Source organism: Ovis aries, chromosome 13 (genome assembly GCF_016772045.2).
Source record: "Ovis aries strain OAR_USU_Benz2616 breed Rambouillet chromosome 13, ARS-UI_Ramb_v3.0, whole genome shotgun sequence".
Classification (NCBI taxonomy): domain Eukaryota; kingdom Metazoa; phylum Chordata; class Mammalia; order Artiodactyla; family Bovidae; genus Ovis; species Ovis aries.
This window is the reverse complement of record NC_056066.1, coordinates 60,645,894-60,662,550: the sequence shown is the minus strand read 5'-3', so window position 1 is coordinate 60,662,550 and position 16,657 is coordinate 60,645,894. Positions and strand designations below refer to the sequence as shown.

The following is a 16,657-nucleotide window of genomic DNA, read 5'->3' as shown; positions in this document are numbered from 1 at the left end:
TAGCAACTTGCAGAGGCGGATTTGAATTCAGGTCTGTTTGACAAAAACAGGGCTTCCCTGATAGCTCAGTTGGTAAAGAATCCGCCTGCAATGCAGGAGACCCTGGTTCGATTCCTGGATTGGGAAGATCAGCTGGAGAAGGGATAGGTTACCCACTTCAGTATTCTTGGGCTTCCCTTGTGGCTCAGCTGGTAAAGAACCCACCTGTAATGTGGGAGACCTGGGTTCGATCTCTGGGTTGGGAAGATCCCCTGGAGAAGAGAAAGGCTACCCACTCCTATATTCTGGCCTGGACAATGCCATGGACTTCAGTCCATGGGGTCGCAAAGAGTTGGACACAAACTGAGTGACTTTCACTTTTGACATAAAAGTTTCAGGTTTTAAGAGCAATGCTATGAAGTCATTCTATAAACCCCCTTTCTCTCAAAAGAAGTCTTCCTCTGTTAAGGTCCAGTGTTTTTATCTAATTCTTTGACTTCATTCCCTTTGGCTTGTCTAGAATTTTTCTCCACCAGAAACCCTGTCTTCTTTTGTATTTTTAATATCTCTTGTTATACAGTGTATTTCACCTCAGCTTAAAAAACAATACATTTCCCACTCTTTACAAATATATTTCTTCAGGATCTTCCCTTTGATCTGGACCCTTTTGGAGAGAGTTCTGAGTTTGAATCCTGACTGCCTCAGTGGCCCTGGTTTACTCATTTTATCCCCCGAGCCATGCCTTCATCCATAGTCATACATATCTTCTCCTTGTGGGGATTAACCCCAGATGATACTTAACACATAGTTGATGGTATTCTTGTAAACAGTGGTTCCATCATGGCTGGGGGTGGGAAAGGGTAGTAACTACAAATGGGTGTGAAGGATATTTTGGGGATGATGGAAATATTCAAGATTCGACTATGGTGACAGTGGTACAGCTCTGCATAATTCATTGCTTTGTACACTTAATGAGTGGACTTCATGGCATGTAAATTATACTTCAATAAACCTGTTATAAAATAAGGAGGGTCGCAAGCAAGAGAGCCTTATTTCTCTGATCTCACCTGTGCCTACTTTCTGCAGAGGCTCTCCAAATTTTCCTAGGCAAGAATCGTTCGAGGTTTCCTTTTGACTGGCTTCCTCACTTAGAAGGGACTCTTGCTATTCCAAGTCTGAAGAAACAGTGGGAGACCAGGTTGTGGATAGAAGTACCATAACTGAAAGCCAGTCAGATCTGAGTTCAAATCCTGAAATCCCCATTTGGTCAGAGTTGGGCAAATTGCTTGTGCTTCTGTACTTTAGTGTCCAAGCTAGAACGACGAGGCAGGAACTCTACTGGTTTTGTGAGGATGAAGTGAGACTATACTTGTGAAATACTTGTCACCAACCTAGCAGAGTGAAAGTGAAAGTTGCTCAGTTGTACCCGACTCTTTGTGACCCCATGGACTATACAGTTCGTGGAATTCCCCAGGCCAGAATACTGGAGTGGGTAGCCATTCCCTTCTCCAAGGGATCTTCCCAACCCAGGGATCGAACCCAGGTCTCCCACACTGCAGGTGGATTCTTTACCGTCTGAGCTACCAGGGAAGCCCAACCTAGCAGAGGGTCGGTGCCAATTAGCTGGTTATTGTGGCCACTCCCATAGCTTGGGAGTGCCTTCTCTGAGGGCTCCAACTTTCAGTGGTATTTTTCTTCTCTCACACCTTTTATGTGAATCGGTTATACATATATATGTGTCCACTCTTTTTAAGATTCTATCCACATATAGGTCATTTCAGAATATTTAGTAGAGTTGCCTGTGCTATGCAGTAGGTTCTTATTAGTTACCTAGTTTTTCTATAGTAGTGTATAGTATCTTAAAATGTCCAGCTCTTATTCAGCTTCTTCTGAAGCTTGACTGAAGGGGCACAGTCCACATGCTTTTTCTCTACACTCTAGAATGACTCGAGTTGCCTCCTCTTTAGAATATTTCTTATAACCTTATTGAACGTGTATGATATTTACTGAGTCTACAACATTTCTGAAGCACCTGCAATGTGCCAAGTGTGTCAGAAATTGCTAGCTCTTCCTTAGTATCTGTCTTCCCCTTCTTCTTAGTAAGACACCCCCTGAGCTTCAGCTAGCCACGGTTGCCCAGAATAAAGAAACTCTTTCCAGCCTACTGTCCAGCTAGACATATCTGTTTGAATGAGCTCTGGCCAATGGACTGGAATGGAAGTGATGTGTGCAGGTTCTGGATGGGGTCCTTAAAGGAAAAACGGTGCACTTCATTTCCTTCTTTCTCTTCTTCCTGACAGCCCCACTGGGGACTCGTGGTGGTAACCAGAGTATCAAATGAAGCTGCCTGATAAGAACGGCACAGCATCAAATCAGAAGGAATCTTGTGCCCTACTTTTAATGGTATGGTTTATGATTTAGTCACTAAGTCATGTCCAACTCTTTGTGACCCCTCGGACTCTAGCCCACCAAGCTCCTTTGTCAATGGGATTTTCCAGGCAAGAATACTAGAGTGGGTTGCCATCTGGGGATCTTCCCAACCCAGGGATTCAACCCAAGTCTCCTGCACTGCAGCCTGGCTCTTTACCAATTGAGCTGCCAAGGAAGCCCTTGCTTTTAGTGATGAAGCTTTTTACATTAGAAAGAAATTTCTTTTACAGAGGACAGAAATCAATGTCTGTCTCTTAGAATTACTGTTTGGGGAGATCATGTGTTAAAACAGTTGAATTAATATCCTGATTAATATACCAGGTGATATTATTATGGGCACTGGAATCACAAAGCAAATTTCTGACATTCTAATGGGAGAGGCAAAGATTAATCATGTAGAATAAATTGAAAAGGAACAGGTAACTATATGAAGGTCACAAAACAAGTTATTATGATACAGAGTGACTGTTGGGGGGGGGGAAGTACCCTTAATCTAAGGTGACCAGGAAAATCCTCTCCAAGAAGTGACATTTAAGATAAGACTGAATGGTGAACAGGAGCCAGTCTGAAGGAAGAACTTTATAGGAAGAGCAAGTTAGAAATGCTAAGGGTCTGAGCTGAGAATGAGATTGGCAAGTTCAAGGTTCAGAAAGACATACACATGTGTATTTTTCTGTTGAGAATAAGAATTTTTAAAAAATTAAATATTTTGACTTAGGGACACAGGGCAGGGGGTGGGGAGTAAGGAGAATGTGGGATGCATGAAGAGAGTAACATGGAAACATACATTACCATATGTAAAATAGATAGCCGATAGGAATTTGCTGTATGACTCGGGAACTCAAACTGGGGCTCTGTAACAACCTAGAGGGGTGGGATGGGGAGGGAGGTGGGAGGGATGTTCAAGAGGGAGGGAATACATGTATACCTATGGCTGATTCATGTTGATATTTGGCAGAAACCAACATGATACTGGAAAGCAATTATCCTTCAATTAAAAACAAATAAATTCAATTAAAAAAGAAAAAAAATGTGTCTTGATATGCATTAATTGATTAATCCCTTTGTGGATCTCAAAAGGCCAAATGGCTTTAATTTGCCCGTCTCCTTACTAGGAGAGAAAAGCCCTTTTGGCACGGATGCTGGCCGGTTTCCCACCCTCTCATCTCGTGCTTTGCTGCGGAATCTGCTACACATTGTCCTTCGGCTTGTTTGATCTGATATAAATCCTCTTCTGCTGTAATTCACTGCCCACGGTCCTGCCAATGAAAACAAGACTCATCCCTGCAGAGGACAGCTCTGTTCTCCATAGCCTGCAGCACAACCACGTCCTTCTCCTGTGACCTTCCAGTCATGAAGTTTCTCTTCCTGTTTCTTGCCATCCTTCTGGCCATGGAACCAGTGGTATCAGGTAATTTGGGTGTCTCTCAAATGTCTGGGATCTTGGTCATAAATGTCTCTCCCTCCTCTTCCCCCTCACTGTGGGCAGCATCTGAAGCCCTTTCTCAATTCATGTGGTTTGGGGAGGTTTTCTCATAATCATCTCCTGTTCACATCTCTCCCTGATTCTTTTTTTTTTTCCAAGGTAGGGGGATGGAGATAATTGGAGTACTGAAGGGAAGGCTGGTATTCTGCTGGCATCATGGAGGAGGGCTTAGGGGTAAAGGGTCTGGTGCGGGTTGGGAACTTCTTGGGGCTTTGGGAGATTACATTGAAGGTTGAGGGTGAGTTGTGATGGGGTGGCAAGACTTTGGCTTGGAGTGATAACAGGAAAATGAGGAAGAGCCAGAGGCGAGGAGTTGGGCTTCCTTGATGATTTGGAGTAGGCTGGAGGGGGTATGGAATTTTGAGTTGGGTGGATTTGGTGTTGGGAATTAGATTGGGGCTTGGACTGAGGTTGAGAGTTGGTACTGGATGGTGTCCGGGTGCCTGAGGTTCAGCTAGGTGATGGAATGCTGCTTAGGATTGAAGTTGGTGACTTGATTAGACTTGGGTTTGACTGGGAGTTAGGGCTCCAGGGGCATTGAGTTGGGTAAAGCTGGGAGTTCTAATTAAAATTGGCCTGGGTATTTGAGTTTGAATTGGGTGAATATGGGGTCAAGGAGGATAGGAGGTTGAGTTGGGTTGGAGTTGGGATTTGTTGGGTTCAACCTTAGACAACTGATAAAAGAGCTGAGTCTGTGGAAATGTGAGGGAATCTCTTCCATTCCCTAATAAGACAGATGTTCACTGTCCTTTTCCCATCATTCCCAAGCTCTGTTAGGTGGGAACTTCATTGGCATCATTTGATCTCAAAATTAGGAGTAGGAAGTGGGGGGATAGAAAGACAGAAATGTGAGATTATGAAAAAGGCTTTCTTAAAACCCTTGAGTTCCCAACCTTGGAAAAATTGTTACAGTTCTCTCCCCTTGTGAGATCTCTTCTCTCCTTTCCTGGGACTGGGTCTAGCATTAACTCTCTCCCTCCACTCCTCCCCTGAACTCCTACACCTCCTCTGCTTCCCCTTGTCTATCCAGCTGAGGAATACTAACATCTACTTAATGGTTGTTCCTATGTCCAGAGGAAGAATGTTGGATGAAGGGAAAATGCCGGTTGGTGTGCAAAAATGATGAAGACAGTGTCACACGCTGCTCAAATCGTAAACGGTGCTGTATCCTTAGTCGTTATTTGACAATCGTACCAATGACAATTGATCGAATGCTCCCTTGGACCACTCCTCAAGTGACACAAGGAGACAGTTAAGGCCAAACTTGTCAATACAGGGAAGATTCATGGAAATCATGGATAGAAATGACTTTGTTTCCTGTTCTTTAGTTCCTACATTCCATTAAAACTTGCAAATCTGTTTCTTGTGTCTGTCAATCATGAATGATACTCCAAATGGATTGAGGGTGGGGAAATGGCAGGAAGGGTGTTAAGAGTTAGCAGAGAGACATCTCTGGGGCTTGGCTACAGCAGTTGGGTAATGATCACAGTCCTGAACATAATTCTTCATCTGCCACCTGCAGGGAAGGCTATTGGAGCTGGAATGAACTGAAGAGCACGGGTGGGGAGTCAAGAGACAGTTGCTCCCTAGTGAGTGGGAGCGTCTTTAGGCTGAAACAGTTGGCCTGGTTTTGGAGTGAATTAGCTGGGATGGATAGAGACTTAGCTGAGCCCAAATACTTGGATTTCTAGGGAAGCTGGCTGACATGCCTTTTGATGCTCAAGAGACCACAGCCCAAAGAATCAGAAGGTTTGCAAGTACTAAAGAAGGATAAAACTCATAAATTTACTCATTGAAATGATAGCTCAGCTTCATTTCCCATGGCTGCTGCTCACAGACTTTCTCTTTTGGCTCTTACCATCCTCCCCCGCCCCTTCTGTTGCCTTGGTCCATGGTTCCCCTTCACCTTGTCCCCGTCACTAGGCTCATCTCTGTGATGAACTCCTTCTCATCCTTCAAAGCCCAACTAATGCCCCTACCATTAAAAGCCTGCACAGGAGCTCTGTCTCACTGTTTCTTAATGATTATAATAACAGTATCTATAAAATAGTTGTCATTGACACTTCTTATGTTCCAGGCACAGTGATGGGTGCTTATAGACTTGAAATCACCCTATTCTTACACAACCCTCTTATTATCCGTATCTTACCGATGCAGAAACTGAGGTCTAGAGAGGTGATATAATTAGCCAAGGTTGCGCAACGTTAAGATAGAGGAGGTGTTCAAACTGAGTTCTGACTGGCTTCACAAAGTGTTTGTCTTTTTTAATTTTTAATGTTAGATATGTTACTTTTATTTAAAAGAATAACTACTTGACAAACTCTTAAATCACAAAGTTTGAACCAAACTGTCACTCCTCTGAAATAACTCTGTAAGGTAGGTATCTGCAGAGCCGCAGGGACCAACACAGTCCTTTCTTCCCAGGTTGTTTTCAGATGCCCACAGCAAGCCATTCTTAGGGCACGTATTGTGTTCTTGTATAATTATTCGTCACTGTTCCCTTCTCACTAATCCCCAAGTACACACACACCAGATGGAAAGCCTTGGGGGTTGAGATCACTCTTATTTACATCAGTATGCCTGTTGTTAAGCCAAGCACTTGGATCAGATTTGACATAGTGTGTCCTGGGTGAATGAATAGGTGAATTATGAATTCATTTGTGAAAGTACAAGTGGATTTGGCGTGTGGGAGGAGTTTTATAGATAGCTGCTGCATCAATCATGATTCAGGGTGGGATCCTTTCTGGGCTAGAGGGATCAGAGTCCCACTGTCTCAGGTGAATTTGGCTCCAGCTGGCATATTAGGAAGGTTGCAGAGCAGCTCTGGGGCCTTTCTCAAGGGGATTCTTACAATTTATTCATCAGTTTGCTCTTAAAATACATAAGTTTCACAGTGTGAAAGGGAAGAGCCTACGGATTCCCCAATACCGGGGGCCTGGTGTTAACTTCTTCACACACAGCCAGTCATACTCTCACCAAATTAATTCACTATGAGGCATGGCTTTTTCACTCAGTCAACAACATTTATTAAGAACCTCCTCTGTACTTTAGGTAGAGACAGCCATGGGGAGTGATACGATGGTGGGATGAAAAAAGGTCTTGGAACTCACCGTTGAGTCACCATAAGTCTTCAGAAGACACATAACTCCCTTGTCTGAATCTCTGAACTTGAGTCTCTGGGGTCTGGGCATTTGAAATTTTGAAAATTCTCTTAGATTATTCTTTTGGGAAATAAAACCCTAAACCCCACAACTCCCTGTCAAACGTCCTGTATTCCAGATAGCCCCCAAACTGTGAGAATCTCCGGTCTAGGCAACTTTCCTCTGTCTTCCCATTTCACAGATTGGAAACTGAGGCCCAAGGAGGGGAAAAGTGATCCATTTTCAGAAGTGGGTCCAAGACAATACTGGGACAAATAAGCAGATTTTCTCTGGCTGCTGGTGAGAGAGCTGCAGGAACATTGAAGGTGATGTTAGGTTGTCATGGTGATAAGTGAGCGGTGGGGCACAGTGATGGGGGCTAGTAGGAGTGCGGGTGCTAAGAGGTGCAAAGACCCCAACAAAAGCTTTGAGGGCAGTTTGAGCACTTTTGAAACTCCAGGGGAGAAAGGGTGAAGCAGGCTGGCCTGCTTGCTTTACCATGTCAAATGCACTCTTCTGCGTACACTTCTTTTGGATGTAAATCTCACATTGGCCCTTCTTCTCAAGGAAAATGGAAAGGGATCTTTTCTCTGAGGATATGGCAGAAAGAGTTGTTTTTGGTTTTGGAAGGCCTACTTGAATCTTTCTTTTTATTCCTTGTAGGCTGAGAGATGAAGAGGAAGAGTAGAAACTTTGGCAGGGAAGAGCAGAGCCCCCCTGGGGTGCAGGGGTTGACCTGGCAACTGTAGAAGCATTGTGACCCCAAAACAAGGAAGACTGGGTGTCCATCCTGGACTTTTTTTCAGGTTGATACATAGGCCTGCCGGTGTAACTTAAGCTCAAGTCAGCCTCTGTTTGTACAGCAGTACAACTGATACTGGTGCAATGAATGTGCCTAATTCCATGACATTTTATCACAAGTGTAATGTGACCGTTATTATGATCAAGATTACAGAACTCTTCTGTCACCAAAAAGATCTCCCTCCTGCTATTCCTTTCTAGTGGCACAGACTCTCCTCTTTGCCCTCACCTCTGTCACTACCCCTAATCCCTGATAACTACTAATCTGTTTCCCATCTTTATAATTTTGTCATTTTAAGACTTGTATAAATGGAATCATATTTGATCTTTTGAGACTGACATATTTTCACTCAACATTATGTTCTTGAGATATACCCAAATTATATGGATCAATGGTTCATTCCTTTTAATTCTGGGGAGTTCTAGACAGTGCATTAAGGCAGGAAAAGGAAATAAAAGGCATATAGATTAGAAAAGAAGGAATAAAACTGTATTTGCAGGTGTCATAATGAATTATACAGAAAATACAAAAGAATCTCTAAAAAATCTAAAACAAATGAATAAGTTTAGTAAGGTCACAGGATACAAGATACACATACAAAAGTTAGTTGTATTTCTAATGATGATACTACCTAAAGCAATCTATAGATTCAGTGGAATCCCTATCAAATTACCAGTGGCATCTTTCACAGAATTAGAACAAAAATTTTCTCAGTTTGTATGGAAACACAAAAGACTCTGCGTAGCCAAAGCAGTCTTGAGAAAGAAAAATGGAGCTGGAAGAATCAACCTTTCTCATTTCAGACTATGCTACAAAGTTACAGTCATCAAGACAGTATGTATTGGCACAAAAACAGAAATATAGACCAATGGAACAAGATAGAAAGCCCAGAGATAAAACCACACACTTCTGGGCACCTTATCTTTGACAAATGAGACAAGACCATACAATGCAGAAAAGATAGTCTTTTCAATAAGTGGTGCTGGGAAAACAGGACAGCTATGTGTGGAAAAATGAAATTAGAGCACATCCTAACACCGTACGTAACGATAAGCTCAAAATGGATTAAAGACCTAAATGTAAGACCAGAAGCTATAAAACTCTTAGAGGAAAACATAGGCAGAAGACTTTTCAACATAAATCATAGCAAGATCATCTACGATCCACCTCCCAGAGTAACGGAGATATAAGCAAAAATAAACAAATAGAACTTGAAAGTGAATGTGTTAATTGCTCAGTCGTTTCCAACTCTTTGCGACACCATAGGCTATAGGGTCCCCCATAGGCTAGAGGAACCCCACCAGGTTCCTCTGTTCATGGGGTTCTCCAGGCAAGAATACTAGAGTAAGTAGCCATTCTCTTCTCCAGAGGATCTTCCCAACCCAGGGATTGAACTGGGGTCTCCTGCATTATAAGTTGATTCTTTACCATATGAGCTACCAGGGAAGCCCATATATGGAACCTAATTAAACTTGAAAACTTTTGCACAGCAAAGGAAACTGTAAACAAGATGAAAAGACAACCTTCAGAATGAGAGACAATAATTGCTAATGAAGCGGCTGACAAAGGATTAATCTTCAAAATATATAAGCAGCTCATGCAGCTCAGCATCAGAAAAACAAACAACCCAATCAAAAAATGGGCAGAAGACCTAAACAGACATTTTTTCCAAAGAAGACATCGAGATGGCTAATAAACACATGGAAAAAAAAGTTCAACATTGCTTATTATTAGAGAAATGCAAAGCAAAACTACAGTGAAGTATCACCTCACACCAGTCCGAATGCCCATCATAAAAAAATCTCCAAAAAGTACATGCTGAAGAGGATGTGGAGAAAAGGGAACCCTCCTGCACTGTTGATGGGAATGTAAATTGATCCAGCCACTATGGAGAACAGTATGGAGATTCCTAAAAAACTAGGAATAAAACTACCATATGACCCAGCTGAGAAAGCCACAATTTAAAAATACATATGTATTCGAATGTTCACTGCAACGCTATTTACAATAGCCAGGACATGGACTCAAACTAGATGTCCATCGACAGATGAATGGATCAAGAAGTTGTAGTACATATATACATGGAGTATTAACCATAAAACAGAACAAATCTGAGTCAGTTCCAGTGAGGTGGATGAACCTAGAGTCTGTTGTATGGAGTGAAGTAAGTCAGAAAGAGAAAAACACATATTGTATATTAACGCGTATATATGGAATTTAGGAAAATGGTAGTGATGAACTTATTTGCAGGGCAGGAACAGAGACTCAGACATGGAGAACAGACTTATGGACACAGTGAGGGAAGGAGAGGGTGGGACAAACTGAAAGAGTGGCCATTCTTTACCATATGAGCCACCAGGGAAGCCCATAAACGGAATCTGCTACTGCTGCTGCTAAGTCGCTTCAGTCGTGTCCGACTCTGTGCTAATTAACCTTAAAAGGTTTTGCACAGCAAAGGAAACTGAACAACCCTCAGGATGAGAGAAAATGATTGCAAATGAAGCAACCGACAAAGAATTATCTTCATTTTTATATACATTACCATTTGTAAAATATTATATACGTTATCATTTGTAAAATGGGCTTTCCAGGTGGCGCTAGTGGAAAAGAATCTACCTGCCAATGCAGGAGATTTAAGAGATGCAAGTTTGATCCCTGGGCTGGGAAGATCTTCTGGAGAAGGGCATGGCAACCCACTCCAGTATTCTTGCCTAGAGAATCCCATGGACAGAGGAGCCTGGCGGGCTACAGTTTGTAGAGTCGCAAAGAGTAAGACACGACTGAAGCAACTTAGCATACATGCATGGATTTGTAAAATAGATGCTAATGAGAAGTTGCTGTGTAACACAGGGAGCTCAGCATGCTGCTCTGAGACAATCTAGAGGAGTGGGATAGTGTGGGAGGTGGGGGGAAGTTCTAGAGGGAAGCGACACATGTATACCTATGGCTGATTCCTGTTGATGCATGGCAGAAATGAACACAACATTGTAAAGAAATCATTCTCCAATTAAAAATAAATAAATTAAAAAATTAGTTATATTGCTATGTCCTATCACAGATCATATGAACACTGAAATTAAAAACACATCAGTCACAATCATTCCAAAAAATAAGATGGTTAAGTGAATATCTAATGAAACATGTACAGAAATTGTAGGCTGAAAATTACAGAATGTAGATAAAAAGTCAAAGAAGACATAAATAAATGAAGACACACTGTGATTATAGATTGTAAGATTCAGCTAGGAAAGATGTAAATTCTCCTTAAATTTATAGATCCGTTTTCTATCAATTTCTGTCAAAATTCCAGTAAGGTTTATTGTGGATACAGATAAGAATGTCTGCTCTATAATTCATCTGTAGAGAAATTTGCAAAGGAATGAGAATAGCTAAAACAAAGAACAAACGCAGAGAAATTATTCTACCAGATTTTAAGACTTACATAGCTAAAGTAACCAAGACTGTGTGGTCATGGTGGAGAGATAGACACACAGTTCAACTGAACAGAAATAGCCCTACACAAGTGCAACCAACTGATATTTCACAAATGTGCAAAAGTAATTCAATAGAAGAAAATATATTTTTCAATAAATATTGCTGGAGCAATTGAAAGTCTGTAGGCAGAGAAAAAAGGCTCTCAACCTAAACCTAACAACTTACACAAAAATTAACCCAAAGTGTATCATAGATTTAAAAGTAAAATGCAAACTTTTGGAAGAAAACACAGGAAAAATGTTCAGACCTAGGGCTAGGTGAAGAGTTCTTAGAGATGAAAAGCATAATCCGTAAAAGAAAAAAAAAAGGATTCAATTAAAATTTAAAACTTGCACTCTGTGAGATCCTGTGAAAAGGACAGACAAAAAGACAAACTAATAATTGGAAAAAAAATTGGGTGAAATATTTGCAAACCACATATGTGACAAAGAACTTGTATCTAGAATAGAGAAACAACTCTCAAAACTCAACAGAAAAAAGTATACAATCCAATTGGAAGAAAAACGTGAAAAGATATTTCATTGAAGAGGTTATACGGATGGCAAAGGAGCACATGAAAAGATGCTCAACATCACTAGCAATTAGAAAAATGCAAATTAAATTAAGACCACAATGAGATTCCTTACATATCTATTAGAACAATTAAAATTAAAAATAGTGACAATACCAAATGCCAGCCATGATGCAGAGAAACCGATTCTTTTATACATCTCTTGAGTGAATGTTAAATGGTACAACCACTAAACTAAATATATAATGAGTATACTACACAGCAAATGCACTCTTGGGCATATATTCCAGAGAAATGAAAACGTAGTTCCAAAAACCTATAGACAAGTGTTTATAGCAGCTTTATTTATTTTAAGGTATTCACTAAGCCAGTTTTAGGTTCACAGCAAAATTGAGAAGAAGGGACAGAGATTTCCCATACGCTGTCTGCCCCTACTCATTCAAGGCTCCTCTGTTATAACATCTGCCACCAGAGTTGTGCATTTATTACAACTGACATATCTACATTAACCCATCATAATCACCCCAAGTCCATAGTTTCACATGAAGACTCACTCTTGGGCTTGTACATTCTATGGATTTGGACAAATGTATATTGACATGAATCCACTATTATAGTATCACATAGGCTATCTTCACCACCCCCCACATCATCTGTGCCCTACGTACTCATCTCTTCCCCCATTCCAACCCCTGGCAACCAATGATCTTTTTATCGTATCCTTTTCCAGAAATTCACATAGCTGGGATTATACGGTAGGCTTCTTGGTTCAGCTTCTTTCACTTAGTGATGTGCATTTAAGCTTCTTCTGTGTCTATTCATAGCTTGATAGCTCTTTGTTTGTTTGTTTGTTTTAGAGCTGAATAATATCCCATTGTCTGGATGTGTCTTAGTTTATTTATCTTCTCACCTACTGAAGGGCATCTTGGTTGCCTCCAAATGTTGTCATTTATGAATAAAGCTGTGTGCAGATTTTTGTCTGGACATAAAGTTTCAAGTCCTTTGGGTACAGAACAAGGAGTGCAATTGTAGGATCACATGGGTAAGAATATGCTTAGTTTTGTAAGAAACCACCAAGCTATACCATTTTCCTTTCTCACCGTCAATGAGTGAGACTTCCTATTGCTCCACTTCCTTGCCAGCATTTACTGTTTTCAATAGTCTGAGTTTGGGTCACTTTAACAGGTGTGAAATGGTACTTATTATTGTTTTAGCTCTTTATGCTTTCACTATGCTCCCTGAATTGTCAGATTTGTTACTGCTAAATAGAAATTAACTATCTGTATATATTTTTTTTTTTTGGCCAGGCAGACGTCACATGCTTCGATGCATGGGTGACTTGGGAATCTGTAGACCTGCTTGCAGACAGTCTGAAGAGCCCTACTTCTATTGCAGAAATTATCAACCCTGCTGCCTCCCTTCCTATGTAAGGATAGACATTTCTGGCAAAGAAGGGAAAAATGACTGGAGCCGAGAGAATCGCTGGCCAAAAGTATCTTGAGTGGTAGTGGTCACTATCCTCAACCTGCTGCCAATATTCCTTTATTAAAATTCATGCACCTGCCACTCTTGTGTGTTTCTCATCCAATGGAAAACATAGTGAGAGATTAAGTTTTGCATGATAAGATATCTTGCCTATTCTGGGTTGCCATTTCCTTCTCTGGGGGATCTTCCCAATCCAAGGGTTGAATCCACGTCTCGTGTGGCTCCTACATTGGCAGGTGGATTTTTTCTTTTTTAACCACTGAAACACCTGGGAAATATTTTAAGTCACTATCCAACTAATTTACTAGATAAAAGAAAATGCAAAGATTAGAGCCCCAAACCAAAAAGGGAAGGAAAGTGAAAGTCGCTCAGTCGTATCCAACTCTTTGTGACCCCATGGACTATACTGTCCATGGAATTCTCCAGGCCAGAATACTGGAGTGGGTAGCCATTCTCTTTTCCAGGAGATCTTCCCAACCCAGGGATTGAACCTAGGTTTCCTGCATTGAAGGTAGTTCTTTACCTGCTGAGCCACAAGGGAAGCCCCCCAGATTGTAAAACACACAAGGAAATAAGGCACCATGAATTTAAGTTAGCAGAAACCAAAGACCAGAGATTCAGCCTTTCAAAGACTTAAAATATTAGAATTAGAAGTATGTGGTAGAGTTTCATGGACCTTTCTGAGAAGAGATGGGGTGTGAATATACGTTTGTGCCATCAGGGGGAGACAAAGCTTTCAGCAATAAGGTGGACAAAAGGACCCACCTTTTCATCCCCTAGTTAAGTGATCATCCCGGTCCATGGATGTCCGTATGCAAATAAGGCTTGGTTAAGGAAACGGGTCTATGAAGCCAGTTTTTCAATAACTTCTATTCCAACCTTGAAGCAATGGGGGTAAAAAGGAGTTCTCGTAGCTCATACCTGGACCAGCCAGTTTCCTACAGTGAGTGATAATGTTAAGACATTTATAAAATGCATCCTTTCATCTGAGGTATCTGCTGTTATAAAGAAAGCCTTTGGTGTCCTAGAACTACTCTCCTAAACACAGGGAATTTTTACTGTCACCATTTATGTTGCCATCAAGAGGCAGGACTAACACAAGGAGTGCCTCTGGTATTCCAAAACACTTATTCAGAAGGCAGAAGGCCAAATGGAAAGATCAGAGTTGGAATACTTCAAGTAATTAAGGCTGTGCATAGCTAAACTACAAACTAGGAACACTAAAAATTGATTAAAACTGTGGAAAAAATTTGAAATTTCAAGAAAAGCACCAAGGAGTTTATCCACTGGAAATGCTGGAAATTTGGGGGACTTCTTTACACAGCCTTTTATTCTAGAATCACACATTGATGGAGGGTGGGAGTGGGTGACTGTGATATTTTTCAGTGCGTTGATCTATACGACTTACGCTATCACTTTGAAGATAGGGAGAGTGATGGTCAAGAGGAAGTCGTGAGCTTTGAAGAACATAAGTTAGAGAAATATGGTTTTCAGGGCTGGGTCAGACTTTTAATCTTCTTTATTCTTGTTATTTATTCCAAGTAGGTTGAAGTAGATGCTACTGATACAATTCTATCCATATCCTTTTCTTCCCAACCATTCGTGAATGGGGAAGAAGTGATAGTTTCCTTGACGAAAACCGCTAGTTGTGAAACACAGCAGGATTGACGATTCTTACATACTGCTCGTATTACTTCATCAGCAGCGCATTTTTTTTTGCAGTGCCCTGAGTTGTTCCAGCATCTTTTTCTACCACCATAGGCTGAAAAATAAAAGGAAAGATCACTGATTTTAGGTTTGAGGCTCTCAACTTAACAAGCATGACTGTATATTTGGCAACCAGCAACTTGCTAGATTCCCAGCTCAGGCCTGGTAAATACCACGTTTCTAAAAGTATCTGTTCTGAATCTCCTATCTGCCCATTTAAAAATTTTTTCTGAATGTAGAGATGCATCTTGCATCTCATAAATAAAAAAGCAGCTTGTCAGTCACAAGGAATTGGAACTAGTAATGAAGTTCCCTGGGCTTGTGTGAAGCAATCTGCATAACACAAGTTCATCCTGTCGTAGGTATGATTGGGTTATTTGCATTGCTCATATCCCACGCAGCTAAATTTCTTTGAATGCATTCAAAATATACATTCAAATACGTATATAAAATATATCTCTGTACTTTAAAAATAATAAAATGAATACCCATATACCTGCATTCTGATTAAGAAATAAAACATTACTAGACCCTTAGAATGGGCTTTCCTGGTGGCTCGGTGGTAAAAAGTCTGCCTGCCAATGTAGGAGATGTAGGTTTGATTGGGAAGGTCCCCTGGAGAAGCAAATGGCAACCCCCTCCAGTATTTTGACCTGGGAAATCCCAGGTAGGAGACCAGAGGGATAGGACAGAGGAGACCAGAGGGCTACCGTTCATGGGGTTGCAGTCAGGCATGACTGAGAAACTGAGAAATAGGACCTCAGAACAGTGTAGATATTCCTAGGTGAGATGCTTCATTTGGTCAGATTTTAGGCCAATACTTCTTACACTATGTACAAATCATAGAAGTCTTGGTAAAATGCAATTTTTATTTCAGTTGATGGGAAAACACTTGAGTTTGTGCTTTTCTAACAATCTTCTAGAAGATGTCAGTACTACTAGTCCATGGACTACATCTTATGTAGCAAGGATTCAGGCCATTAAAAAAACCTTAATAAGTTCCATTTGCTTAACATCAGACAATCTATGTTTCCCAATCAAATGCAATAAAATCAGAGTTAAAACCCCATGTATTTGAAAATTAAACAATATGATAAAAATTAAAAAAATTAGAAGGGCAGTAATAAAATCAGAAATGATAAAGTTAGAAGTTAAAGAAATCAGAAAACTGGAAAGAACAATCAAGAAAAAAAAGAGGAAAATAAAAATGACATCCTTAGTGAAATGGTGAAATAAAACTAGATAAAACATATTAAAAACACAGAAAGGAATTATCAACAACTGTACACTACTAAAATTGAAAACCTAGATGAAATGTGTAAATTTCTAAAAATATTCCAGTGATGGCCTAGGAAGAAAATGTAAACCTCAATAAATCAAAAAGTGTTTGGAAATTGACATTGTAGTGAAAAAACTTTTCTTCCCCAAAGACTCAGCCCTAGATGATTTTTACAATTTTGGTAAAATACATATAATATAAAATTGATCAATTAAACCATTTTAAAGTAGTAGTTTGGTATAATTCAAGGCTTCCTAGGTGGATCAGTGGTAAAGAATTCTCCTGCCAATTCAGGAGACTCGAGTTTGACTCCTGGGTCGGGAAGATCTCCTGGAAGAGGCAA

The 16,657-nt window shown here is 40.6% G+C and overlaps 1 protein-coding gene across 2 annotated transcripts; it reads left to right on the top strand.

The window, feature by feature from the left end:
- The first annotated feature begins 3,655 nt into the window (after positions 1-3,655).
- On the top strand, positions 3,656-13,409 carry DEFB119 (defensin beta 119). Of its 2 annotated transcripts, none has more exons than XM_027976441.3 (2): positions 3,656-3,820; positions 13,151-13,409. In XM_027976441.3, exons 1-2 carry the CDS (start codon positions 3,763-3,765, stop codon positions 13,342-13,344), a joined length of 252 nt encoding a protein of 83 aa, XP_027832242.1. In that variant the 5' UTR covers positions 3,656-3,762; the 3' UTR covers positions 13,345-13,409. The 2 variants fall into 2 exon arrangements, with proteins under 2 accessions (XP_027832242.1, XP_012044396.1); XM_012189006.5 differs by lacking the exon at positions 13,151-13,409 and adding an exon at positions 4,970-5,254 and having other exon boundaries at positions 3,670-3,820.
- Positions 13,410-16,657: the final 3,248 nt, after the last annotated feature.

What these genes read in the sequence shown, in the direction of transcription:
- DEFB119 (XM_027976441.3), top strand. Translation starts at nt 3,763, where the DNA reads ATGAAGTTTCTCTTCCTGTTTCTTGCCATCCTTCTGGCCATGGAACCA. An exon ending in CATGGAACCAGTGGTATCAG is followed by an intron (nt 3,821 to 13,150) that starts GTAATTTGGGTG and finishes TTTTTTGGCCAG; the next exon opens with GCAGACGTCACATGCTTCGA.